This window comes from Fusarium pseudograminearum, chromosome 1 (genome assembly GCF_000303195.2).
Source record: "Fusarium pseudograminearum CS3096 chromosome 1, whole genome shotgun sequence".
NCBI lineage: Eukaryota > Fungi > Ascomycota > Sordariomycetes > Hypocreales > Nectriaceae > Fusarium > Fusarium pseudograminearum.
The window spans coordinates 2004673-2026490 of NC_031951.1; the positions used below are offsets into that span (position 1 = coordinate 2004673).

The window sequence follows — 21818 nt, forward strand, 5'->3', positions numbered from 1 at the left end:
GAGGAGGGGGGAGGGGGGAGGGGATGATGGAAGTCAGAGGGTACGATGAGTGTTACAGAAGAAGGTTGTGGCTTGCTCCTTTTCCTCGCTCTCTTTTTTTTTTTCCTCTTCGATGATGTAAAGACACGCCTGGACCGAATTCCTACCTAATCTTAGGTCCTCTCGATTTTCCTGTGTCTTATCTTGGACGCGTTGTTACGATTGGCATGCGCTCGTAATGAAACAGCTTGGCATCTGTTGCATTCAATTTGACCCCACCAACTTAGCAGGGACATGGCATGTATCGACATACCTTGAACAAGGTGGAGGATACTTTGGATAACGTTTTGCTTCAGGCTTAGCTTTAGGCCCTTTTTTTAACGTGTGCTACGCTAGATATTTGAACACAACCAACACACTGTTAAGAATCGGTTTTCATACGGTGAGAGACCACAATAATAATGTGTAGAAATACAGTGTCAATACTAGAGCTCATTTATCAAACTTCATTCGAAACCCGACTGTGAAATGGATTGATAAAACAATATCTACAATGCCCTTATTGAAATTCTTGCACCCGCAAATCATTCAAATACATATTGAATAAGTGCACGGAGTTGCTCTCTCTCTGTCGTGGCTGAAAAGTGACTTTGCTAACCCCCACTACAGTTGTCTCTACCTGTTCTGCACACTTTTATACCTTGTGAGACATGCTGTATTCGTTCACCACCCAGTGACAATTTTTCCTTTCACATCAACAATGCTCCGGCCCGCTAGCATGAGATGCAGCTGTCCATCTGTAGCGGGACTGTTGAGTTCGATGGCCCCTTGTTTGAGTAGCACAGATCCTCTGCATGTCGCCTATTCGAGCGAGTAGAAAAGGTTAGAAAGCCCAGGGCAGGGTGGTCAGTTGCATCGGAAGGGCTCACCGCAAGATGAACGATGGAACCTCAAACCCTATGTTCTGTGACTTCTGCTAGAGACACGCCGCTTGGCCGTTGAGCTTCAAACTATCCCTGATCTTGAAAGGTTTCCGTTGCTACGTAACATACAACCCATGAGAAACGAAAGTCTTCACATATACTATGTAGCATCCTATACATACATACTCATCGGAACCATACTTCCAAGAGCTAGTTGAATCTGCCCAGAGCTAAGTAAATAGGGTTAACAATGAATGACCTGTTGAAGATACTGCCGGTGAGCGTGACAATCTACAAAGAGAAGTTTTATGCACCCCTGTAGCAACCATCATACTGTCCTCAAGATGCCTACTGGTGCCAATCCTTAAACCAGAAGGTCATAGCAACTTGTCACACGGGCCTTTTTCCAGTTCCTTTACACCAGGATCTTGTACTGCCATTGATCAATCTGTTGAGAACACAGACATGTGACTATGGAGAAAAGATGCTCTGTACTGGTGTGAAGACTTGAATTCATGATACGCAACCCGACTTCACTCGCCCATATAAACCCCTCATAGACACTCGATATTATGTGTCAGACCTAAGTCATGTATCTCAAAAGGATGCACGTATCATCGTCAGAAAGCTGGATGCTCAGTAATATAGCTCAGTTTGGTCTTGCAGATTGTGGCGAAAGGTTATAATCATGTACGAGCCGCTCTCAAAACCAACATATATTCCCTTCATCTCTCAGCTTTGACATTCATTTCTGAAACAGAATTGCATCTCATGGTAGTATTCACAAAGTCTAACATCGTAATTCTACATGCCCTGACTCAACTTCCTGTTACTAAATGCCGACGGCTCCGTACCGCAACCGGCACAGTAACGGCATGGTATCAGAGAAGTTGGCCACTGGAAGCACAAGAGGCCTAATCAATAAGATAGTTTCTGCTACCTAGACTAGACTCAGACTGTTTAATTTTATACCCTAAAGCTTGAAAGCTAACTCTTACGTTGTCCAGTACACAGCTAAGATACAGTATGAGACCATGAGATAGGTCGATATCAATTTAGGAGTAAAGCCGTATCTATCCTCTGTGTAACAATACCAAGGGGGCAGGTCACATTATCAACGGTGACTGGAGTGATAATACTTAGCTACCATCATAAGCAGGATGAACGTAGAATATCAGAACCTAGCACTATCAACCAAGGAAACAATCAATGTCCTCACTCGATAGCAAGGTAACCCCAAGGCCGATGAATACCCATTAGACCTCTCAAAGATCGAGAGCCTGGATAGCATATAACTACTCTAGTAGAAAGTGTCAAGTGTATAGTAGACAAGAAAGACAATAATTTGATTGTTTGTGACAAAACCTGGCTCAGCATCACAGCCTTCCATGCATTGGATAAAAAACCATATGCTAAGCTAGACTGCCATGATATCAAGCACTGCCTAACAGATAAGGTGACTTGTCTCTGTATTGTTGTGAGTACCATACTAAGCAGGATACTGAAAGAAATGTCTATGCTTGGATGCGGGCTGACTTGGTGTTAGTCAGTAGCAACCATGTCTGATGGATGACACACTATCGATCTTTGCAGAAGAAAAGGGACCAGTAATCTCGACAGCATTACCACAGGAGCATGAAAATATGAAGAACGATATACATACTTCAGTACGGCAACAAAGCAGAACAGTTGTAGAGCAGAGAGCAATTGACTATCTTGGTGGAAGCTTTCGCTATTAAAAAGGCGCATGCAATGCTAAGCATGATGGAACCCCCGTGCAGCTCAGTCGACTACATGCTAACTTGACATACACATGTGTGATGGCTTTAGTTGGCCGAATCACATCGAGTCAAGTAAGGGTAGGGCCATTTTTTAAATAATGCTCGTGGCATTTTAATTTTATTTGCGTTTCAATTGTGATTCCCTTTTCCATATAAACAAGTTCCAAACGCCCAATATTAAACCAGGTAGCACACCTTCCAGGTGGCTACATGCTCAAAAAATTACAATACAATGCAATGTGATGCGATGCGATGCAATACGCTCATCATAAGTTCATGACCAGTCCATTTCGTTCGTCCCTGCGTGGAGAAGCACTTTCATACCACAAGCAGAAGGGTAGGAAGACAACCCAAACTCCGTGCTTCAAATACAGAGACCCAGATACCAGTGAAAAGGTCATACCTACCGTTGTCCAGTGGGTACTGGCATTTATCGGATTGTCATCTGCTTGGCCATGGAGGCCTTGCTGGAAGCACCAGAGGAACCAATGCTGGCGGTGGCACCAGCCTTCTTCTCGAAGATCTTCCAGAACTTGAGACTCTCGTCAGCAGCTAGTGAGTTGTTAGCGTAATGTCCAAATGCTTCCAATATGAATGAGTAAACTTACCAGCAGTAGCAAGCATCTGACCGTCAGGGCTGAGGCAGCTGTGGAGGACTCGGCTCTCGTGGGCAGGGATCTCAACGGTTCGGACCAGAGTAGGGTAGCTCCAGATGCTCAGAGAGTTGTCGGGGAATCCACTTGAGCTGACAATCTCACGGTGGTGAGGGCTCCAGCGGAGAGAAGTAACCTGAGAGCCGGTATCGATGCTGTTGACGCGAGCACCAGAGGTGGAGTTCCAGAAGTGAATGTGGCGATCGTAAGAGCCACCGCCGGTAGCAAGGAGGTTCATGTTCCAAGGGCACCAAGAAAGAGCCTTGACGGCAGCCTTGTGGTTGGTCTTGGTGAACTTGGGGACGGAGAGAGATCGGGCATCCCAGATGGAGACGAGGTTGTCGTTGCCGCCAGTAGCGAGCTGAGCGCCATCGGAGCGCCACTCAAGACCGCAAACCTCGGAAGTGTGAGAGATGAGTTCGGCAACCTTGTGCTCGGCAATGCGGACATCGTGGTTGTAGACAAGGCCGCTACGGGCGCCAGTAGAGAGAAGGTGCTTGTTCCAGCCCATAACACCAACGCGAGTATCATGGCCAAACATGCTTCGGATCTTTTGGCCCTCAGCGACATCCCAGATCTGGACCTCACCAGTTCCAAGACCAACACTGACATAAGCCCCATCACCAGACCACTTGACGCTGCTAACGTAGGTGTCGGGGGTGGTCTCGAGAAGACAGCTGACGCTACCTTCATCCGCAGACCAAACATAGACGTTGCGCTCAAGTCCAATAGCAACCTGGTTGCCAGAGCTCCAGTCGAGCAGGTTAAGGTAGTAGTCATCAACGAGACCGGGGGCATCAAGAACACGTTCGGGGGCTGTGGCGATGCGGCGGCGGATCTGGGCAGAGGTAGTAGTGGTAGACCTGAGAGGCCGGTTGTACTGCTGTCGTAGGTCAATGGGCTTGGATGATTCAGGAGCGGCAGGCTTGAACTCGAGGATACGAGTGTTGAGGCTCACACCGCAGGCGTTGGCAAGAGAATCCTGGTAAGCGACAGTGTTGGGGGAGGGTCGAGAGTAGTTGTCGGGTTCATCGTCGTCATTGATGTTCAGGCTCTCAAGAGCAGCCAGGGCCTCGTCAGCAGCGGTAGAGAGGACGTTGGAGCTCTCGACAGTGCTGGTCTTGGGTCGTTGCCTGTCGGGAACATCCAGCTTGCCAGAGCCAGCGTTGGAGATGGCAGAGCTGGCACCACGGTTGGGGATGAATCGGTCGCCAGCATAGTTTACGGTAGTCTTGGCAACCTTGGAGCGGATACCCTTCTTGTTTGCAGTCTTGCTGCTACCAGTGCCAGTGAGAGTGTAGTCGGAGACGCCAAGCTCAAGAGCCTTGCGAGGAGTATGAACAACACGGGCAATGTTGGACTTGGGGGAGTCGCGGTGAGCGGATGTGGTAGATCGGGCGAGGTGTGCCATGAGGTTACCGCCGTAAGTAGAACGACCGGCTGGTTTGAAGTCATTGCTGGACTGTCTCTCGGGGGTGAAAGGAGAAGAGTTCAGGTTGATAGGGATATTGGCTGACGCCTGCTGACGAGGAGAAGGGGTCAGAGGCATCCGTCCGCCAGCGGTACGGGCTGTGAAAAGTCCCTTGTGGGACTTGACAGGAGTCGACAATGTCACTGAAGCCATTGTGATATATTTGAAATGATACCTGTATAAACAAGTGGGGTATGTCTGTGATGTGATGGGCGTGTAAGTGGGACTCTGAACGAGTTACCGAAAGCTTGGCTAGGTACCGAGCTTCGATGTAATCGAACGAGTTCCAGAACACTTGGTAAAAGGGTACCTAGCGATGGGTATTCCTGTACTGTGATGAATGTTCGATAAAATCGAGACTGCCGTGATCAAGATATAACGAAGTTGGAGGAGCGATCAAATGGCTTAAGCGATAGGATCTAACGACCTTTGAATATATCTTGAAAGAAGCGATGGAACAGAGTTTTACGGTAAAACAAGACTCTAGTAGATCAAGAAGGTTGCTTGAGGAATAGAGGTTTGGAGATGAACGGTGATTGTGAGGAGAGAAGCAGTCCCAGGTTGAAGCCCATAACGGATACCTTTTATTTACTTTGTCCTCGCCGTGCATCTGGCCGGGCAACCACTATGGAGGTGGTCGGAGCTGAGTTGCTCCCGTTCCGCGGCCGGGCCAACGCAGACGAACCAGTTAAAACGCTGAGGGAGAGCCACTGATCAGCCTTGTCCTTGTCTGGTTAGGAGGTGACAGGAGACATGAGACCCTGGTTTCAGGGTACATAAATTAGATGATTCAGTGGCTGTTGAATGCCCACTGGCAGCGGTCAGCTTATTATGTCTTCCCTGACAATGGCGTTGCATTTCTGCAACCCCCAATATCTGGGCGCCTGTTGGGCCTGGTCTGAGTGCCACTGAATAAATTTCCTCCTAACTTGGGCGCGGCTCTTAATGAGCAGGGGGTCCCTTTTCACTTGATCGATTGCATCACCAACTGCATCTACCTAACTAACATTTATCGCATTTCTATCCACCCTCATATTTACGCCTTGAAGGGGTAAAAAAGACTAAGCAGGGAGAGCGTAAGAGACGAATATATAGTAGGTCGATTTATGCCATCCAAGCCCACATTCTAAGAGTATTTATTTTTTGTAGCCTAAAGCTCAGAGGCTAGTCATCCTGTTGCCCCCCTAACCAAAGTCCCTTCCACTGAACTTTTTCCCCCTTCCATCTCAACGGCAATTCACACAACGTCGTGACATGCGCAGATAACGCCACAGATTTTTTGCGATTCAAGAAAGCCATGACCCATCCTTCAACCCCCGGGCAGTCCATCTTTGGCGGGCCTGTCGCCGCAACAACGCAGACTTTCGGCGCTGGCAACCAGGCGTTAACGGCCTCGACTTCGCTGCAACCGACGCCGCCCTCGGCAGCGTCGTCCAACAACACATACATTATGCCAAATTCCCCTGCAAAGGGCCGCAGCGTCGCCGATGGATACCGCCCCAAAGTCACCCGCACGCTAGGCCAGAGACCCGCTTGTCTAGTCAATGCTTCAGTGACGTATTGCGGAAACAATCAGATATATGCTTTTGGTGGATTTGATCAGTACACCGATGAGGTGTACAATCATGTACTACGGTTGGACCTCGTCAGCCATCAGTGGAGCCTTGTTGACAACTACGGCGACATTCCCGGGGTTCGAATGGGTAAGTTATGCAATGCGACAACAGAAAACTCGGCCACTGACAACGTCTAGGACATACGGCAACCTTGTACCAAGGAAACAAACTCTTAGTCTTCGGCGGCGAGAACGAACACCGAACCTATTTGTCCGACCTTATTGTATTCGACCTCAAGACTGCACACTGGACACAACCACTCGTTTCCGGCCCCATACCCAAAGGCAGAGCAAGACATGCCGCTGTCTTGCATGAAGACAAGCTATTCGTTATCGGTGGCATAACAGGCCAGAATAATTACGTGTTGGACGATATCTGCTATCTTGATTTGAAGACATTCACTTGGTCCAAGTCATGGCGCTTCGTTGGAAGATTCGATCACTCGGCATACATCTGGGGCGATCGTGTTTGGGTGTTTGGAGGTCTAAGTGAGGACATGGACAAGATTAGCGATCTTTGGTGGTTGGATCTGAAGGGTAGCCCGCAGTTTGACTCGAGGCCTCAAATGGGCCTCTTCGACCGGGGCTCTATGTCAACTCGGGCTAGCAACTCTCCACGACCCCCATATACCATGCCACAGGCTCCTGTCGTTGGCGCCTCAGGATACGCCGCCAACTCCCGAACAGCACAGGTCAACCCACCTTCACACCAACTGAAGACGTATGCACCCTTGGCCCCGGGATCCATATCTGCTCTCAAGTTCATGTCTGGTCCGTCGATTCCATCGCAGGGCTCCGGTCTTCACTACCACGCCTATTCATCCGGCACACTTCTTGATTTCGTTACACCTGCCGCTACTCTCACATCGAGAGAATGTTCCCTGTCTGCATTGGACTTGGGTACACTTCGCTGGACGAAGCTGGCAGGGGGGCGCGAGATCTTTAAAGCGGGCTACAGGTGGCATTACTGCTGCATGAACGAGGATGGTACCAAATCTTGGCTACTGGGATGTCCAACAGACCCTGCTGCGACTGACATAGGACCCAATGGTTACGAAGAGTATCTCAGGTAGGTTTCAACACAACTTGAAACACAACAGTGTCTAACTTGATCGAACAGTGATATCATGGAAATTGATCTCCGGCGATACGGCTTTCTCGGCGACAATTTGACACCAGAACCGCGGTCAGAGTCAAGACCATCTGCCACAACCAGAGCCATGGATCAACCTTCCAAGGGGTTGGGTTCGGATCTTGCAAGACTCTTCAATCAGCCGCCCGAGACAGGCAGCGGTACTGACTTTATCATTACGGCACTGGCCGGCGATTATGAAGATGATGATACTCTTACCTCTAGCATGACTCGGAATGACGAAACGTCGCAGAACCAGAGCTGGCTCTCAGCAGATGCGCCAACCTCGCAACCCATTCATGTGCACAAGCTTATCTTGCAAGCTCGTTGGCCTCACTTTGCGCGTCTTTACAACGCCCAGATGGCCGAATTCCACACCAAGAAGATGCATATTCCTGAACCTTACAGCGTAGTCAAAGCCTTCCTCTACTACCTCTACACGGACAGTATTCGTGGCACCTCGGACAGCGATAGTGACGCTACCACGGCCCTCTCTGACGTGGCGGGCCTTTTAGTCATGTCCAATATCTACAACATCCCTCACCTCCGCCTGCTCTGCGTAAATCGTCTGGCCAAAGAGCTCGATGTCGACCATGCCTGCATAATATGGTACTGCGCAGGACTCGCTAACGAAGAGTGGTTGCGCAAACGAGCCGCAGGATTCTGCATGATCCATTGGGGTCGAGTTGTCCGTACTCAGGGGTTCGTCCGTCTGCCACGTACCGCGCTTGTCGAGCTTTCCCAAGAGGTCGACATGGAGGGGCGTGTTATTGGCGGAGAAGAGCTCGAGTGGGGTGGTATGAATGACAGTATGGGACATGATGCTCGTAAGGAAAGTATTAGCAGCAACCAAACGCAGACAATTGAGGATGATGGCGATGACGACGAAGGCATGGAGATGAACTGATGCTGAGTTACACAATTGCTTGTTAGCTATGATTAGGTACAAATAATAGATAGATATGTTCAAATAGATACCCTTTGCTCTCATCCGCTCTCACCTCAAATTTTCTACTCCAAGTTAAGAGAGGTAATATCTCCGACAGCATAGGTGCGCAATCTGTTCCGGTCATTGTCGATCACCAAGGCTTGGTTACGCAGATCTCCACCACAACCTAGATAGTCTGTTACAAACTGGATAGATAGACAAGCAGATCACGGCTCTCTTACGGATAGTATTGCTAGTCTCCCGGCCGAAGGAAGATGTTAATCAAAGGCACAACCTACTGGCAACTTAGACTGAAAGAATTATTCGCTATGACTGCATAACCCTCCAGATGACTGATCATCTCGAAACAATAATCCCAAACCCCGTTCATTGAAGGACAGGTCATGCCGTCCAGTCTATGACTTCGCTTTTCGTTATCCGACCCGACTCCATATCACCCTCGCTTTCAGTACAAGAGGCAGGATTGAAGATGGCGACTCTCCAGCCAACCAGCCACACACACTGAACAAAAGCAGCAATCAATAACGTCAAAAACAATGCAATTACCCGCCCTATTTCCCAAGGGCCCATGTTTGCACGAAACCAATTTTCCCGACCCAGTATCTAATAACCGGTCAAAAACTTTTGAATAACAGAAAAGGCAAGAAATAACAAGAAAAAATCTGATCACAATGCGCCGGCCAGCAAGCAAGCTTGCACGAGCATCCGACTCGGCCAAGATCATCCTGCAATAACGTAATCGACAATCAACGTGGGGGTTGGGACATCTGGCTTCTTCAGGGCAACACTTTGGCAAGCGAACAAGTGTACATTGAATGGAATAGCGAACTCCTGGTTTGACTCTGAACAACCAAAGAGGCGAATTTGTTGCCTCGATTTCGAATCATTCGAGTCCACCATGAGACGCTATAAATGCCAGGCAATAGGCTGGAAGCGAATGCCTGGACGGGGTATCGGCAGGGGAAAGACGCAGATAATGAAGACAAATTCGATATCGCGGTCCGGCACGAGTCGAATTGGGACCAGCAACATGCTGAAACTGGCTGCTGGGATTCAGAACGCCGCCACTGATATGGAGAAAGAACTTGCAATGTTTTTGGCATTGTTACCAACAACTTATTGCATCATCTGGTCTTCTCCTATTCCTGGCAAGTTCATGTTTACGAGAGCTTGCAGCTTGAAATCGGGATTGCACGGCAGGGAATGCGCCTTGTGCTGTGTTCACAAAAATCAGTATACAGACGAAAATGTGTTTAATTTCAGAGGTACTTACGTATTTCAGCCCGTTCAAGTTCTTGTAGCGCTTTCCACATGTCTCGCAGCTGAAGGGCTTCTCCTTTTCCATACCCAGGGTTCCTGGATAAGGCGCACTTGTTTCGGGGTTGACAATCGAGAAAGTGCCGTCACCGTTTTCGTGCAGCTGTTGAGTTTGATGGCCATGCGTCTTGTGGTACCTAGAGCTGTGTTAGTTGACTTTTTCACCATAGTTATCGGTTCAGGGGTAAAAGTTATGACGTACTTAAGTCCATTCTGGTTCTTGTAGGCCTTTTCACAGCCGATGACGGGGCACTTGAATGGCTTGTGCTCTTCAGGCATCATCATGCTTTGTAGACGCTGCATAATAGCCTTATTAGTTTGAGGGTCATTGAGTTGAGACTGGTTAATGCCCAGCTGTTGCAGCTGTGCCTGGATAGAACGGTTAGGAGGGAAGCCATTCGAGCTGAAAAGGTGCTTTCCAGGGTCGTTTATGCAAAAGTTAGAATCATTGCCGGTCTGGTTTCCGCCGAAGCCCATGTCACCGATATCGTTCGTGTTACCACCCATAGGCATGCCTGGAAGATCCTCGTCCATGTCTACTTGCTGGCCCTGTGGTGTTTGTCCTTGTGTAGTAAGTGTAGGTGTGTTGACAGACGACACTGTGGGATTGTTCTGTAGTCCAAAGCTTGCAGCAGCAGGCGTCGGTGGTTGAGATGTTCGCAGGCCTTGAGTGAGACCAGAAGTATTCATATTGAGCTCAGGTCTCTGCTGGCCAAATAGCTGTCTTGTCTGAGACATTCGTTGTTGGCTGTCATCCATTTCCATAGTACCCACAGCGTCGTCCATTTCCATGTCTGCAACAGCGTCCATCTCGTCATTCAGGTTCGATGGCATGGCGGAGTTTCCATGCAGGTCATGCGGGGACTGTTGACCACGGTTGTGTTGCCCCAATTGACTTGACAACTGCGAGTTGTTTCCAGGTCCTGCTGAATCAGCTCGTGAAATGGACATTCGAGGAGCGCTGGACATGCCCATCTGAGAGAATTGGGAAAATGCATTGTTCCGCGCTGTGTTGGGGCTAGGTTGTGTGTGGGCTTCTTCGTAATGTTGAAGCAAATCGTGCAGGTTCGGGAGGATCTTCCCGCAGCATGTGAAGTCTCGCATGAAGTTCGCCTCCAACTTAGGGAGATACGAAGAAGAATGAAAAGATGGTGACTGGTGGGCTCCTCCAAATGGTGATGGCGATGTTGCCATCATAATACTACAAACCGATTTTGTCAGCATATATCTCCTTGAGACGTACAATCACACATTGGGCGGGAAGGGCGCATTGTTTTTCTGCTGCATTGCATGTATGTGGGCTGTCGCAGGGCTGTGATGGAGCCTGAAACTCAAAACGGCTCGCCACAAGATATTGTCTGTTGACTCCATAAACGGCGGTAACGGTAGCGAATAGCTGAGCATGCCTATGCTCGAAGCCGGCTCGTTATAGGAGATAGAAGACAGTCTTAAGTGTACCGTAGCGTGGCCAGGAAAAATGTTGGTCGGAGTAGGACAGTGATTCTTCTGACAAGCGAGGCGAAACAATGATGGCGGGACAAAATGATTGATGATGAGAAGAGGTGGAATGAGAGCACAACTTACTCATCCCTAACAAAACTGCCAAAGGACATGCCTCCCCAGCTCATACCGCCGCCCATGAGGCTGCCAGCAAGAGATTCTCTTCGGTTGCGGTTCGCATTGTCACCACGATTAGGATTGTTCATCGATATGGGCTTGGGGCCGGCGCTGACAAAAGAGTCCCGGCGGCCCATGGTAGGGTCAAGGGATGGTCCGGTAGTCATGTTGTGGTCGTAGAGTTGCTGTTCAAGACCTGAAGGATCAGGAATATGAATGTAAACGCTGCTGTCTGCTGTGGGGGAGTCGCGAAAGTTGTTTAAGTAGGAGTCGAAGTCTTCGATGGAGGTGTTTGAGAGAATAGCAGGATCAAAGTCACCACCGATAGAGAGTTGGGGGGCAGCAGCTTTAGCGGTAGTAATACTACGTGACAGCACCGAGGCAGCGGCAGGAGCAGCGGGTGTAGGAGCAGTCTTAGCGTACGCGCCAGGCAGGAAATGGCCCGTGGTAGGGGTCCCGGGCTGGGGCGACGGCGACTGCGACTGCGTCAGCGAGCTTGAGCCCGAGTTGACGAGCGACCCTGGAGAGTCAGGGTCATAAGCAGCACCAGCGACGAAGTGGGTTCTCGAGTCACAGGCGCAGGCGCTGGGATTGGAACTGGCGCGGTCACAGCAGCTGGCGTTGGCGGTGGCGGCGGGGACTATGTCCGAGGGGGCGAGTCCTTGTGGGCGAATGGTATTTGCGGAATCCCACACCCTGGTACAGTTGGTGGATGTGAACGCACGCGGCTCCTGGGTTCCCATGGTGTCGCTGGGCTTCTGGAACCTCTGACCGAAGAACGTCTCCATGTTGATGGAAAGAGATGAAGATAGATGTGGGTTTGGGGGAGTATCAGGGTAGGGGGGGTATTGTATGGATATGGAATGGAAAATGTAAAACAGAAAATGGAAGTGAGGGTGAGGGTGAGGGTGAGGGTGAGAGAAATAATAACAAAAAAAGACCTGACCCAAGCTAGCAACCACCTACCTACTAAGTATTGGAAAGAGCAACGGGCAACGACAAATGGTGACGATGTGCCTGTCGATAGTAGTGAGAAAGTACCTGAGGTGAGGCAGGAGGATGTTGGTGTACGCTGGTAGGTAGAGTACCAGGTAGAATAAGGTGCCGAATCACACTAAGGCAAGTTCAGGTAAGGTACACTACTAATGTAACTGCTGAATTTGAGATACGTACCTGCCCTCAGTAAGTTTAGTAGGTGATGTGTACAGAGCACGGTTTCGTCCAAGACGGTATAGGTTAGAGCTCTTGGCCTTGGCGCGATGTAGTCCAGGGACCCTAGTCGCTCGAGTGTGGTGCAGCAATTACACTGATAGTAATGTGCTTGTTCTGTGATTCTCGTTATGGACGGTTGTTAATTGGGACTTTTTGGTCGACGAAAATTTCTCTCACTCTTTTTGTTTCCAATAAGAGGGGGGAAGAGAGAAAGCAACAAGACTTGATGAAACACTCGGATCAAATGAGAGAGAGGGATCTTTAGTCGATCGGCTGGCTTTATAGGTGGAAATAGGTGATTGATGGTGCGGGCCTTCTTTTTGGTATTGGGTGAGTCTTTTCAAACCTTCGGCGGTCAAGGTGCAGCCAAAATGTCAAATGCGCGCACTTTCACGCAGGTATGACTATTTTTTTGCTGCTGTTGCTAGTCCACAGCTTCTCTGCCTGGAATCTAAAACACGATACGCAGAGAAAGCTCCCAAAGTCAACTTTCTTTGATTCTTGCAGCCAACTCTATAGTTGACGGATGCGCCGCCACAGCAACCTTTCGTGCACACGGCTGCTGATTGGGTGGATCAGATGACCAACAAGTACTTTAATACTTGGGTTTCGTTTTGCTTCTGGTTGTCCAGAGGATTCGTTGGAGCTAGAGTTGTGCAGTGTAGTGTAAGGTAATTGCGCTGACGTTGGTGTGAAAGACCTGTTCCTTGGATTCGAGGGCTCAATGGGTGTCAGTTGAATGGAATATTAACTTTGCTGCCGAATTGGATACACTCAAGGGTTGGAGTAACAATTTCAAGGAGTTCTGTTGCAGATTGAAGAGGTTGGTTGCCATGAACCGCTCGATATAATGTACTGTCGGCCGAGATACAGGTTCAGGATATGACAACATACGACAGGGCATCTCTTGGACACCCACACAACCACTACGTCTCTAGCGGAGGTGGCTTTATTACCACGTCTTGTTGCTCTACCTACCTCCTAGACCTAGTCAAGATAGGATCGGAGCCAGTGATGTTCGTTCATCGGTTTCCTGGCTGTCACCTCCAGTAAACACTTCTCTAGTCCTGCGAATGTATGCAGCAACGTATAATCTATCAACAAGGCTTGTTCATGAGGTGACTCATTCATATATGTCTCGTTTGAAACCGTATCATTATTTCCACTAATTGCCCAAAGATATTTTCCCCCATGTCCAGCAAAGTTCATTCTGCTAATAAGCAATAATAAGGGTCCAAAGCTTCAGTACCCATCTCGGCTCCTTAGGACATGATACAAGGTTCAAGGGTCGCCCTTGAGAAGCGCACAACTAAACACAACAGCCAATCGATGCATCAGGGGTCACCAAGGCAAGCCAGCAGATGATGAACCGCCGACGATGAACAAAGAGCACATCTTGACTGATGTGGGGGTTCCAGTCCAGAGGCTTTGCTTTATCCGTAATATGGTATGTAGACATGACTGGTGTCAGACATCATGCCTGTCAATTATGCACCCTGCTCCAGATTAATTATACCTACCTAGGCAGTAAGATCGTCCATACATACATAGGCTGAATAAACGCTACCTACTATGCGTTTCGTACATAGCAAGAGTTGGCGCGGTTTTCTCTCAAACACATTCATTGGTGTTGGCGGTTTCCTCCAGAATCCTGATCGTATTGTCAAGGCCGGATATTTCGATTCGACACGGTAAGGTGCGGCACGCGAACTACCGTTGTTAACAATTGCAGCACCAATGATACAAAAGTTGCTTACTACAAAGTTTACACTAAGTGCCTGACTTGTCACTTTGTGCCAAGATTCCACTCCAGATAACCTTTCGCCTCCAAGCTAAGCTGCTGAGCCAGGTTTCTTCCAAGCCTGTCCTCCAAATGTCTCCAAGTCGAAGTTCAACTGCCAGGCCCTGATGGCATACTGTATGTAGCTCAGCTGAGGTGGGGTTTGGTTGCGAGACCTCATCCAGTGTTCCAGTCGAGTTACGCTCTCCGATGCTCATATCAGAAATTGGTGGTTGGGTTATAACTTCCCAGGCGGAACTCCCGCGTTACCTGCGACAGTTACATACATAGCACTCACTCATCATAGAGTCTCTGATAGTCCGAGACGGCTCGCATTCGTTCACCAGATTAAGCTAGACATACAGTTCTCCAATTTGACCCTTTATCTGCTAAGTCGCGCCGTAACAGCTAATTAATCTCCATGTCCCGTCTAGACACGGCAAAGGGTAATAATGGATGCCATATGCGTGCGTGTGTGTTTGTGTGTGTATACAGAGTAAAGGTTCCACGCAGGCCACCATTACAGTATGTAGAAACGTGGCACGATGGTGCATCTCGTAGTCCATCAAGTCTTATGGCGCGAGCTTGTGCTGACTAGGACTTTGTTGAATCTCAATGCCGAGCATGACCTCGGTATGTTAAGCCGATAGCAGATAATCAGTGGGACTAGCATGAAAGTAGAGCGGATCGCCTAAACCACCGTAAATATACTACATATGTATTATTGCAAAGAGATCAATCATGTGCAGTACCTATTCGTATGTGTGTTTACTCGAAGGAGTTTCCGTCTGCATGGAGAGAGGTACGGATATGGACATGCGCATGTGGTAAACTCTAACTGATCTTGCAGAGTGCAATGAACGCTCAATGGCAGGTTACCGAATCCCGTCTTGACGATCAACAGTTTATTGGTCTGCGGTACGAACATCTCGATTCGCTACAGTGGTCCCTGTAGGGATTACAAGGCTGAAAGTAAGACATTGGGCTAACAACGGACCAATATCTCCTTGATCAGGAATGCCTACCGGTCCGCCACAATACATCCAAGCCACTAACAAATCGCTAGAGGAAAGGATGCAGTTGTCTCACGAGGACATGGCAAAGTGCCTTGACGCCAAAAAAGTCCATGTTGTAAGTGGGTCTTGAGCCGTTAAAAGTGAAGCTCTCGTCGTGAACTATGCCGAGATTATGGTTATGAATAGGAGACGACCGCATTAGTTTGAACATCTTGGCTTAGCCATTGGTTACGGACGCATCAAAAGGTTTCCCCTTGTTTGGTAGAGCTATTGAGCTCCTATGTCACCTTACCCCGGCCCAAAGGAAAGCATTCTCGAGTCAGGTCTGGAGATCGTGATCCAAGCGAGGACACAAGTGAGGTTAGACGGTGCTACTCTGACGATAGGAGTTGGAACTGTAGAGACAGATTCTATTGACGTATTCGTTCAACTTATCCATAGCCTACAAGGCCTTCTTTAATCGAGTTCCCTAGTTAGATCTTCACAGATCAACCCTAGAGTCGGCCGCTAGAGGCACGTTTTCAGCCTTCTTTAAGGTAAAAGCCTTACTAGATGCAAGCTCCTAAGCTAATAACCCAGTTTTCAGTTAGATGCGTGAATAGTGATTATTGGCGATGGTTGATCGCAGTGCCTGGGTACCGATTGCGGAATCATGGAGATAGGGCAGGCAGTTTGGAGGGTAGTAATGACATCCAATTCCTCGCCTGTTGGTTGATTGTCAGGCAAAGCTATCTGGAACTTCGTTGAAGGAGCGCCAAAAAATGCCAGATAGATTCTAGCACAGGGCGCATACATTGATCATCTGTAGTTATTGGCTTCTCTGCGAACATAACGAACATCATTCCTGCTTCGGATCATGAAGTCACGACTCGCACAAGCATCGCTGGACCGTGCTCTGTCCCTTACGTCAGAGCTTGCTGGGATATGCATTAGACTGAACTCTGAATCTGATATCCCGGCCGAAATTAGCGGATGAGATGTAGAAATGCAAGTAGATACGGAGGAACAGTATGGATGCAGGTATGGACAGAGCATTGGATGTAGCTGTAATGCAACCCAACGAGCAAATTTCCGCTTTCACACAAGGCATACATTTGCTGCACGTCTTCATGCCTTGCGTCAAAGCTTCATGTTCATGACTCGGCTCGACACCAACACAAAAAGCTTTGACGTCGCCCACAACGTGGCAGATAGAGACTAAGCACCAGACGTGTTACAAAGCTAAGCACCTATAGAGCATGCTAACACTGGCTACTGCTACCTATGTGGTTCTTTGCCATGGTCAATGCTTTATCGAAACAGGGGAGAAAGCGCCTTGCACCCACTAGATCTCGTTACCGTTACATTGTCTAGTCCCCTGCAAACCATGGTGTTTCCGCCGGGAATTTGTTGGCTACCTCTGTTGTATGTAGACTACAGTGTAAGATCCTAAAACTGGCTCCTCCTCCAGAGGCCAACGTCAACTTGACCCCCAACTTAGTAGGACTAGGATCTGGGGTTGGGGAAGGAGCATTGACGGCGGTTGCAACTTCCTTACTTCAAGGGGCAGATGGGTCCTGCTTGTTTCCTTCCTTGCTGGAATTAATTGTCAATGTCAACTTCCGTCAGTTTCATCTCAACCTGAGGAAGACGCACAGCGGTTTTTTCTTTGCTCCGTAGGGAAGTACGGAGTGTGCCAGCACAAAATGCTACCACTCCTCACAGTTATATCAATTCCTCGATCGATCCTTAGACTTCCACTTCAGCTGAACCACTTCATTCATTCATTGACTAATATCAGTCGTCTTCAACCCTGTGCATACATTGTTGTCCCGCAACACTACAAAGCTCCACTATACGAGCTACCTGCCCACCTACCCACTCACGTACATTACCGTTGACACGGATGGAGGCTTCCATGGACACCAAACCAAGGAACCAGGCTCAACAACTCACGAACGAGGTATCCATCCATGCCCAGCTGTTCAATTGAATCGCCTTGATTCTGGTCAGCTAGTGGATGGCAGCCCAGCCAAAAACGATTCCTAAACCTACCAAACGACCAGGTTGTTAACCATGGATGATATCGCCGCAGTTAATATTGAGGCTTTGCTAGAGGAGCTTCTTTCCAAAAACCTGATGTCAGGAAGGTTCATTATCTGAGTACAGTACCAGACGGAGTAATCCCAGCTGCGGAATTCTGCTATGTGCTCCAAGTCTCGTGAGACGTGTGCCAATAGGGCATCAGCCACCAAATCTTGGCCAGCCAGACCCAGCACTGGTCCAGGGAATTGGTGCCGCTGTCAATCTTGAAAGTTATCAAGTCCCGGCCGATCAGGCTCAAGCTGGTATCGTGCACGGTAACCATAGCCGGGGTGGGTGTTTGCCCAGGGCAATATCCAGCAGTGTGAAGCTCTCGTCTCGCATCGACACAACGATAGCGCCGATGGCCATGATCTCCAACCAAATTGGTGATTTGGACTTGAAGTAGTATGTTCTTCCAAGGAATGACGGTCCGTACCAAGATCTGGTCCTTGATGGTCCAATTCCCCTCTGAAAGATTTACTTGAATCTTCACGAACGGTATGCACCGCCTTCTGAACCAGGTCCACGATCTACATCTCCTATGGGGCCCTCTTCCGATCACATCGGTCAGAAAGCGAACCCACGACCTAGGCCTACACACAGTCGACAGCAAGATAATGAACGTCTCGACATACAAAATGGATAGGGCCACATTTCACTGCAACCAAGCGGGTATTTAGTTTAGCTCACAAATCTCCTCCAGATTGCATTGAGTCTTATTTGCAACCCCTGGGGGTTCATAAAACATGAGACCCGCATTCACCAAAACTCGTTGTTCAACTGCCTATGCCTATTCACGTCTCATGTTTATGTTCCCCATTGGCAGCTAATCGACAAGTTGCAGAACCTACAGCCACCTTTGCCGCGATACAGATTCCAACGCGCCACCACCCTGCCTCTTTGGCCAGATGATCCTGAGGATATTGTCCAAGTGGGCTGGCTACCTGCTTGCAAACGGCAATGGATCAAGCGTCTTGGCATTTTCCACCCAGAGCCTCCAATTGTCAGCAGTGCCGTAATCGTCTTCGCTCTGATTCCCTCGGCATAGGCGGCGCCGCTTTTCGTGTGGATTAAGCTATGTGATAGTTAACGCTTCCTAATTGACGGCGTTGCACTTGTCTCGCCTTAACGAAGGCCTAAACACATTCATTGACTGAAAATGTATAGCCCGTTCAGTGGCTGGTTTCATGTCAGTGTTTTGTTAGGAATGCTGGCTGCATGGCCGATCTGTAACGGTTTCGGTCTGTACGGCCTCTAATCACACGATGAGCCAAAATCATAGTCAAATGGAGCAAAGAAACAGCACACGTAAGAGTCCGAATTCAATATGCTGCAGGGTCTAGTTAGTGGGCAGCGCTTATCGTCTTGGCTCTTTAGCAATACAGGCCTTGCTTTTGTCCATGGCTGGTGTCGATCCCCACGGATCAGCAAGAACGCTTCGTCGGCTATCAATCAAGATATCGAATCTGCCGACCTCGGTGTTAAACGAACATCAGTGGTCTGACGTTATCGCTCCTCTATCCCATTCTCTTGGTGCAACAGTATCATGTTCTTCTAGTGATCTTTACATCACAGCTTCCTACTATTAACGATCAGCACATTAGTATTGCATATCTATAAAATGGACTAGGCCACGTACGAGTGTGCGGGCTGTGAATAGTCTCCAGCGCCGTTAATGTCATCACGATCGTCACTACTCTATCGTTGTTGATCATTGGTTCGCAATTCAAACTATTGGTGGAGGATCTATTCATTTGCGTCTCTACATCGCGACTCACTACCATAACATGGAAATGTGAGATCTCGATACCCATAGGATCAACTGGGTTGCATCATGGGTGACCGTTATTTCATCATAGCTTCCCAAAAATGAACTGCAGAGTGCAGATACTTACATGGAGATCAACATCTGGAGGCTGTTTCAAGCAGTTCGGTACGAGCCTGCAAGGTCGTCTGGGTCGTCACTTCCGAATATTACTCGGGTCAAACGGACAACAATTCCACGAGTCGGGAATTCGCATTGGGTTAATACAATGAAATTACTGAAGCTACCTAACTAGTGAAGATATGCAGGGAGTCCTGAAGATCTACATACTGACGATGGGTAAACGTGACTCCTTGCATGCAGGTGGGGTTGGGAAGGATCGATTTCGCTATGTTGGTGTTTTTCAATAACAAACTCCTTATACATGCAGGACGCATCAGTTTCATCAGCGCGCATCTTTCCAGAGCAAGGCAGCCGAGGTTATGAGAAATGTTGAGCCGAAATAGCCTGAGTTTAGTAGGCTTAGTTCGAAGCCATGATAACTTTATACTTCTTAGATGCTCTCAAGCACTATCTGAGACGTGGTGTACATGCAGACAAGGTGAGTCCGATGGTTGCCACGTGGTAGAATAGTGTGAGAACAAGGATTGCCTAGATAGTGTCTTGCCCCTTTCCCTCTGCTTCCTTGTCGTTGGTGATAATTACAGCATCACACTGTAGTCTCATTGTTGATCCGACTCGTGGTTTTGCCACCGGCGGTGGCAGGCATGCGCCTAGAGACTTCTGCGGATTGGTCACTTGGCGCTTGAAAGAAGATTAAAGAGCAAAGCGCTTGTTGGAAGCTTAACCCTGTTACAGTATCGCATTGGCTCGGGATTTTTGATACCTAGGAGGGCGGGTAGTAGTGCTGGTCTATGGGCAGTCTAACAATGTCAAAACTGGCAACGCTGCTTAGATTCCGGCCACGAGGCTTAGGTTGATTCATAGCTTCAGGAGGATGGGGATAACAATGCTAGCTGCGACCCAAGAGATAAAGCTGTTGCGGAGTGATCTTAATCAACAACTGAGTTGACGCGGATCGGTCTATTTCAGACCGCTCAAGAGCCTTTACAGCGGGTTGGATTTCTCCACGTTCTTTTCGTCAGAACCGATGATGGATAGTCCCACTTGGGGGATATCAAAAACTAGCTTCAGTGCCAAAAGAGTTGTGCAACGAAGCTTAGGTGAGGGTTAGGATACCACTATCACAAGAAACCATTCATCCTCACAGATACGTGTTATTTTGATGGAAACCACATCACATGTCGTCAACAGTTGTGTACAGGCAAGTCCCGGGTAGGTTGGACAAGGATAGGGATGCTTTTCTTACCAGGAATAGCCACCAATCACACATGTCAACTGTTTCTTGTTCATGATCACTTTAGGTAAGTGATCGAAGCAAGGGTCCAATCCTTTTTCCCGGCACATTCCCCTTGTCAACATGCCATTTGGTGGTTGGTACAACTAAAAAGGCAATTTTACCTTTCTTGTCAACATGCCATGAGGCGTTCCTCGGAGCGCCCCGATCTCACACATTATTTTTCAAGGAACAGGGACGGTACTCTCGGTACGCACACAGCACTAACAAGATGAGGCGATATCTACAACGTGGCTGGATGGCTTGTGATTACAAACAGCTGTGCGCACATGCGGCTTCTGGAACGGAACGGCTACCTCACGTAAACATGCCGACACATGGACGCTCGCTGGTGGATCGTGTGCCGTTTAGAGCCGAAGCCCCGAGAATGAAAGGCCAGAAGAAGGTTGGTTTCGTTCAGTTTGCTTGTGATTCGGGATGTTGAGATTTCAATGTTAATGTCAGCGGTGATGCCGAGAGATGAGCCGCTAGTTTATCGATTTATTCTAGAAGAACACCCCTGAAATCTGAATCATGCATCCGTGCTAAGGCCGGGCACGAGCAATGACAGGCAGGTTGGCGAGGTGAGGTAGTATGCCGTCTTGACAGCAAGATGCCGCAATCACTGCCGCTGAAAGAGATACGCTACGGCCTCCTGCGGCGTGACTGGGTAGTATTAAATGTGCTATCATCCTATGAGCAGTGCTGGGCCATGTTCGAATTGGACTGGTGTGAAGCTGAGACAGAAATGACAGTCAAACCCTTCTAGAATGTAGGGTAAGTGGCCATCGATTAATGTCTAGTGTCTGCTTATAGCGGACTGCAAGAAAGACGTGATGGTATTGCTACAGGACAATTGTACTGGCTTCCATGACGGATTGTCCGGATAAGTCAACATGACTGTTACTATTTGCTATCCAAAATTAACAATCAGCATGTATCGGCACAGTTGCAGGCAAATACAGACCATTGATACACGATAATCCTCTCAGTTCGAACCATGGTTCGAACTGTCAACCATTCGGCGATTCGGTCATAGTTCGGTGACTGTTTGCGCCGCGACTTCGGAAGAATCTGACATCATGCATGGCTGAAAGCCGTCATGCAAGAAGAAAAAGAGGTACATACAATTGCGATATCTCATGCCA

At 48.6% G+C, this 21818-nt stretch overlaps 4 protein-coding genes across 4 annotated transcripts, besides 1 other annotated feature; 2 read left to right on the top strand and 2 right to left on the bottom strand.

Moving 5' to 3' along the window:
* The first annotated feature begins 2908 nt into the window (after positions 1-2908).
* Positions 2909-2942: a microsatellite.
* A 171-nt stretch (positions 2943-3113) lies between these two features.
* Positions 3114-4960, bottom strand: FPSE_00631 (uncharacterized protein; the record flags this gene model as incomplete). Its single annotated transcript, XM_009253751.1, has 2 exons — positions 3114-3235; positions 3292-4960. The coding sequence occupies 2 exons, from the start codon at positions 4958-4960 to the stop codon at positions 3114-3116; spliced, it is 1791 nt and encodes a 596-aa protein (XP_009252026.1).
* A 1144-nt stretch (positions 4961-6104) lies between these two features.
* FPSE_00632 (uncharacterized protein) lies at positions 6105-8461 on the top strand (the record flags this gene model as incomplete). Its single annotated transcript, XM_009253752.1, has 3 exons — positions 6105-6510; positions 6561-7491; positions 7543-8461. 3 exons carry the CDS (start codon positions 6105-6107, stop codon positions 8459-8461), a joined length of 2256 nt encoding a protein of 751 aa, XP_009252027.1.
* Positions 8462-9619: 1158 nt separating this feature from the next.
* On the bottom strand, positions 9620-12225 carry FPSE_00633 (uncharacterized protein; the record flags this gene model as incomplete). Its single annotated transcript, XM_009253753.1, has 4 exons — positions 9620-9718; positions 9777-9957; positions 10023-11021; positions 11405-12225. The coding sequence occupies 4 exons, from the start codon at positions 12223-12225 to the stop codon at positions 9620-9622; spliced, it is 2100 nt and encodes a 699-aa protein (XP_009252028.1).
* Positions 12226-14881: 2656 nt separating this feature from the next.
* FPSE_00634 (uncharacterized protein) lies at positions 14882-15384 on the top strand (the record flags this gene model as incomplete). The annotated part of the gene is made up of 4 exons (XM_009253754.1): positions 14882-14900; positions 14991-15062; positions 15162-15187; positions 15280-15384. 4 exons carry the CDS (start codon positions 14882-14884, stop codon positions 15382-15384), a joined length of 222 nt encoding a protein of 73 aa, XP_009252029.1.
* Positions 15385-21818: the final 6434 nt, after the last annotated feature.